Source organism: Zootermopsis nevadensis, unplaced genomic scaffold, assembly GCF_977971745.1.
Source record: "Zootermopsis nevadensis isolate Lab colony 2312 unplaced genomic scaffold, Znev_1.0 Znev_ptg000030l, whole genome shotgun sequence".
Taxonomy (NCBI): domain Eukaryota; kingdom Metazoa; phylum Arthropoda; class Insecta; order Blattodea; family Termopsidae; genus Zootermopsis; species Zootermopsis nevadensis.
In genome coordinates, this window is record NW_028259162.1 from 15,877,696 (window position 1) to 15,883,919 (window position 6,224).

The 6,224-nt window shown below is 36.1% G+C and overlaps 1 protein-coding gene across 1 annotated transcript; it reads right to left on the bottom strand.

Moving 5' to 3' along the window:
- Window positions 1–1,597: 1,597 nt before the first annotated feature.
- LOC147872159 (uncharacterized) lies at window positions 1,598–5,832 on the bottom strand. Its single transcript, XM_087358777.1, has 2 exons — window positions 5,720–5,832; window positions 1,598–4,660 (listed from the first exon to the last, which is right to left on the bottom strand). The coding sequence occupies exons 1-2, from the start codon at window positions 5,798–5,800 to the stop codon at window positions 4,322–4,324; spliced, it is 420 nt and encodes a 139-aa protein (XP_087214903.1). The 5' UTR covers window positions 5,801–5,832; the 3' UTR covers window positions 1,598–4,321.
- Between the last annotated feature and the right edge of the window lie 392 nt (window positions 5,833–6,224).

Sequence of the window (6,224 nt, forward strand, 5' to 3'; positions counted from 1 at the left end):
TTAAATAGTAATAAGTGGCACAGTTCCCATTCCTGTTGTGTATTAGAAGAGTTATAGCATTTGAAAGATTTTACATGGCAATTTGACTGTCCCTCCAGCCAGGATTTTCTGCCTCAAAACAGCATCATATGTTTGATAGGACATTGCTGTTCGCTATTTTGCTTAGTGCACTGGAATGTCCTGTGATTTCATGCTTCCACGTTGGGAATTCCGTTGTTGCTGGAGGCAAGGGTGCATTTCCGAGTTGTCTTCAGTGGCATTTCACAGGGCTTTGTGTTTTAAGAAATATTGCTCTTAGAAACATTAATATGTATCATGGACACTTTTCTGCAGTTCTGAGGGCATGAAGAGATAAACATTTTCCTAGTGAGCAGATCATTTCAAGAAGTGACATTAGATGTCCGGAAAGTGGGAATTTAAATTAAGAATCTGGTGGTACTTTGTGTGTTGATGCACTGTTAATCTCTATTGCAGTTTTATTGATTCTGAATTAAAGCCAAGCAAGAAAGTACGAATCATTTTAGTGGTATTTAGTGATACCACTCAGCCTTGGACATTCTCGGTTTGTATCAGGATTGTCTAGTCACACCCAGCCGATGGTTGGTTCTTCGGTTCTGCAGCATTCGACTTTGTAAGGAGTAGAACACATTGTACATTTGTTTCAGGGTTTGCGAATTGCTCCACCAGAAGCACCAGTTACAGGTTATATGTTTGGTAAGGGGATCTACTTTGCAGACATGGTGTCCAAGTCTGCCAACTACTGCTGCACTTCTCCAAACAATTCAGTTGGGTTGCTTCTCCTGTGTAAAGTTGCTTTAGGAAATATGTAAGTATGTTTTCAGAGTTTTGGAAATCCTGTTAATTAAGCAGGCTTTGGAAGTGATAAAAATGTAGATTATCTTCTTCCTAATACCTTTTCACTATGTGGCTTGTCTAGAATCATAAAGTAAGGGTTAGTAACAGAAGATAGTGATAAATATTTTTGTATGTTGCATGCTTCATTTCTGCTTTCTATTTGAAGCTACTTTTTGACTGGGATTAATAGTTGTGACATTTCTTTTATTGTTTTCCTCAGTTCCCCCTTGTAGAAGCTGTTACTGAAGACTGCCCTGATACTTAAGTAAGCGTTGGATAACTGAGTAAAGTTATGTGATAATTATATTTTTGAAGTTGCCATATTGGAAAGCGGCCCCATAAATAATAATAAAATAAATCCATAGGTTTTACTGTACATTGAGTTTGGCCGAGATGCTGGCAGCTGCGCCATGACCTCCCGTTGGCATCCTAGTACAATACCACGCTAACTCGAATGGCCACTTCGGTACGGCTAGTTGAGCCAGATCAGCTCTAACAAATTCCGTCTCGATCTTTCTTCAAAATTCTACTTGGGGAAAAAGGCTGAACCCTGTTGCGGATAGTCGTGCCGATTGAGACGTCCGCTGTGGTAAGTCTTGTGTTTTATTTTGTTTTGGTCATCCAGCGGACGTCCAACCATTCTGTTGTATTTGTGTTTATATTAAATATAATATGCACTTATTTCGATTTTTTGTGTTCTATTGTAGTTTAATTGATCCACGCCGGTAATTATTAAATATCATTTAATAGGCACAATATAAAATGGCTAACTATATTTAACATTATTACACTGGCTGAGCATAAAAAGATATAAAAATATGTGATGATCTGATAACATCTCATTTACAGCACACTTCACATTTCTCATGTATACACACTCACACAGGTAGCCCTCGATTTACGCCGATTTTGAAACCAGCAAGTAAAAAAGTTTACTATTATTTATAACATTTCACAATGTATCTCGTACTGATTCATATACTAAACTGTAATTACATCGTAGATTTTGAATAAAAATTATAAATACAGTCATCTCTGTAATTACGTATGTTTCGTTAACGCGAATTTGCTCCAATGAGATCGATCAATCGATAAAAGCTGTTTGTGAAATTCAAACTTTTGCATATGCGAGTTTGCTCTTATGCAATTTCATTCCTTTCGCTTTAAACTTTCAAAGCGCTAATTTAATCTCTGCGGAGGTACCGGGGTTATTTTTACTACGCGATTTTCTATAGGTCGGCGTCCTACATGAATGCAACTATTGCATAACAGCAGAAATGACTGTACACATCAATCACATGAAAGAATCGCAGTCAATCGCTGGGACCAACGAATTGCTGATTATAAGTGTATAAAATATATTTTTTAAATTCCCTTTATTTTATTTACGTTATTTCAGAGCTTTAAATGTAATGCCATTATATTTATCGTCAATGTTTTGGTGCTGGGAACGCATGTAATTGACTACCCATTGATTTAAATTAAAAAAAGTTTCAATTTATGCCGGTTCGTCCAGGATCGCATCCCGGGCGTAAATCGAGGACTACCTGTATTGACGAAGAGAAGTGACTGCTGGAAAATAACCCGGCAAACTAAACACTTACACGCTAGTAAAACAAATTGACACACATTGCTTGCTAGGCCATTTCCTGAGAAAAAGAAAATTATGGTGATTATATTGTTCACAATTTCTAACATTTAAATAATCACAGATCAAGGAATGAAATTGTCTCCATTTATAAACATGGCAACTATTAGTATTTTACACAAATGTTCATGAGGTTTATTTCTTGACTATGCTGCATGTTCAATACATACTTAAAACACTACCCTAATGTTCTTCATTCCAATGAAATAATGATATAGACTACCTGTTACAATACTTTTTTAAATATATAACTTCTTGCATTCACTATTTGTGTTAATAAACAAGATTTCTATATAACTGAGCCTAAAATTTAAACTTTACATTCTCTTCTCGCACTCCATCTGAAACACATGGTAGAAATGTTACTGTCTGTCCTGCAAACACAAGCTGCTATCATCCTGGTACTTTCTATATTACTGAAATTATCTCTGCCTACTACACTCGAAAGTAAACAAACACTTGCCCCCAACACTCATAAACAAACAAATTCTTACATGATAATTGTGACATGACAAAAATTATTACTACAAATCAAACGGCTGATATAATACTGTTTCCCTCATATCTAGTCAGTGAACTTGTTGGCTAATGCACTGTTCCAGTAAATATGTATCCACCCGAAGGCGTTCATCAGAAAGAACTTAAGCAACATATACAACTGTAACACTTTATTTATGTAATAAATACTTATCAACATGATGCTCCAAATTATTATTGCTGCAAAGAGTAATAAATTCGTTTGCCATTATTTGAAATGACAGAAAAGAACATTAATCTGAAATGACACTAGATGAGGGACAAGTTTAATAAGTGGTAAGAATACTTCCCTTACATGATTCTGTTTGCTTCACCTCTCAACATACCTCAAATGCCATATACTGTCTAACCCTTCTTACTTCAAGCCTGATAAGAGAGGAATGCAATCCTCTGGAACGTTGGCATAAAGTTAAAATACTATAGACCAGAAGACCACCATCAGTACTCAGACGACTGCGAAACCTTAAACTGCGACAACTCTGATTTGTTCTTGTAATTTCTCATCTCTAATGCTGTAATGGAAGTGGTGCTTTAAGACTTCAGCTGCATTTTCTTTTTTAGGAATCTGACATTTCACATGCAAAGGGAATTCTTTCTGCACTCTTGTTATCCAGTAGATATGACAAAGAATTGTATGATTTGAGGTTTTCACAGCGCTCAGTAAGAAGATTTTTGTCTTCTGGGTTGTTGCACTGTGTAGTCTGGTCGATGGTTACCAACATTTCAGAGGTCATACTGCCTCGGTCATCAGGGCAATTAATGTGAACATCTACCATACTACACAGCGCAACAACCCACAAGACAGAAATCTTCATAACAAAGAATTATCAGCATGTGTCACTTGTCTTGTCTCACTACCCTCAGATAGTAAATTAAACATATTTTATTCATCAAATTTTGCATTCAGTGAACAAACAGCCTTGGTAACTGATTTTCTTCAGTGTCCTGAACATGTTAAAATTGGTAATCCTATTCCATTCATTCCCACTCCATCTGAACCAAACTTCACCTTCTATTGACCTTCTTTTTGAAGATGAATTAAAATTGTGTTCTTCAGTTTTTTTAACGCCACATATGAATGTTTCTTTTCTTTCTTTAAGACTTGATTACACGAAGAGAATTTAAAATTTTCAAAATTCCAGTCACTCCAACCCTATTCAACTGCAACACCTACTTCCACCATTTCGGTCTTAGAAACACTCTCTATGGTTGCCAGAGACTCATTACTTAAGGCTTCATGGCTAACCAATTTCTTCCAAACAAATTCAGTTTCTGGATTACTTACACTAGACATTTTAATTCTGTTTCTGTGACTGAATTTCCACTTTCAGTACATTCTTTGGGCAGAGGTTCTGAAACATCCTGAAAATCCTCACTAACTGAACTCTCCAATGTAATTATCCGGCAATAACGTTTATTATTCCTAATTGAATTAGATTTAACGTTTTTTCCACTAGTTCCCTCTCCACAGTCACTGACGTCACTAACACTGCTTGATCCCTTACGTTTTCTTCTTCTTCGTTTCCATTTAAACTCTGCTTCTAATATGGCTTCAGCTACTTCAAGAGCTGAAGCTTCCATCTCCTCACTCTGTGGTTCTTCATTCACACAGAATGAGTCCTGCAACAAACAAATAACCAAGCTAAATAGAATATAAGCTAGCACTGTCTTTTGCATTCAAACGTTTCATATTTTCACTGCTGTTGATAGTTATTTGGTCTGTATGTCAGAAAAGGGTAATAGGTTATCATGAGCTTGATTACCACCACATTATGAAAACACCAAGATTGCTCCACGATTCACAAAGTCAGAATTCCCACAATTATTAAAACTGCATAAATGTCTTTACTTTCTGAATCAAGTGTAAATTGTCAGTAAGATAAAGACTCAGCACTACAGAACATATAGAAACATAATTAAAATTATTGCCCTACAAATGGAAATATGAAGTAAATTTAATTAGTAGGATTTCAAGTTCTCACAGTGTATTTTACTTTGGCAGCATTTCAGAGGTCCTTGCTGCCTGTTATTAGGGTGAAGAGTACTCATTATCCTGATGATGGAGGCAGTAAGGACCTCTGAAATGTTGGCAAGCTTCTACCAGATTACACAGCACTGTAACCCAGAATACAGCCATTATTTCATTCTGGGGCCAATTTTTAGCTTTCTAAAAGTTTAATTAATTGTAATGACATTTCTTCCCATAGCTGTAAACTCTCATTATAACGGGCTTCACTATATTCCACACTATATTCTGCCATTATGTCTATGAATACAGCCATTATTTCATTCTGGGGCCAATTTTTAGCCTTCCAAAAGTTTAATTAATTGTAATGACATTTCTTCCCATAGCTGTAAACTCTCATTATAACGGGCTTCACTATATTCCACACTATATTCTGTCATTATGGCTATGAACCCACACATAGAAAAATGTTTTTCCCATTCTAACAAACCCAATTTTTAAAACTTACTGGCAAAAACAATTTGGTTAAGAAAGATTTTTGTTAGTAAAGGAAAATGTTAGTGACAGATATCAGAGCAATGGATGCCTCAATCTATAGTAGCATGGACCTATATATATATATATATATATATATATATATATATACTGTAGACAGCTTGGACATAAAATTTCCTTCAGACCTCTCTGATTCTCAATTCAACCTTTCCACTTACATCTAAGTAAGAAGTCTCAAATTCTGCTTCCACTTCGGAGAATACACTGTCCAGTGGCACTGCTGGTTTATGAGCAGGCATCTTGAATCGTCCACATCGATCACCTGGACTTCTTTAAAGTGTAACAAATACAGGCTACCAATCACATAAAAAATTCCTCAAAGCAATGTTTCTTCATGCATGATATATTCATATTCGGTTCTCTAAAAGTTATTCTCATAGCATAATTTATTATAAGAGTGTCTACAGCTATGTTAGGTGGGTCCCTCATCATCAAGGCATGACACTACCTCAGGCTGAGAATTGAGGACAAGGCCTCCAGATATGGGGCAACTGTGAATGTACTGAACAATCAGTCCAGTGACAGCCAACAAGTTATGTGGGGTGGTGCACAAGGCTAGTAAGTAATCACTGTATAAAATCCAGCATGTTACGAAATGTTACACAGGGCCTCAGACTTGGACAGATTCCTCAAACAGGCTCTTATGTAATTAAAACTTTGGAT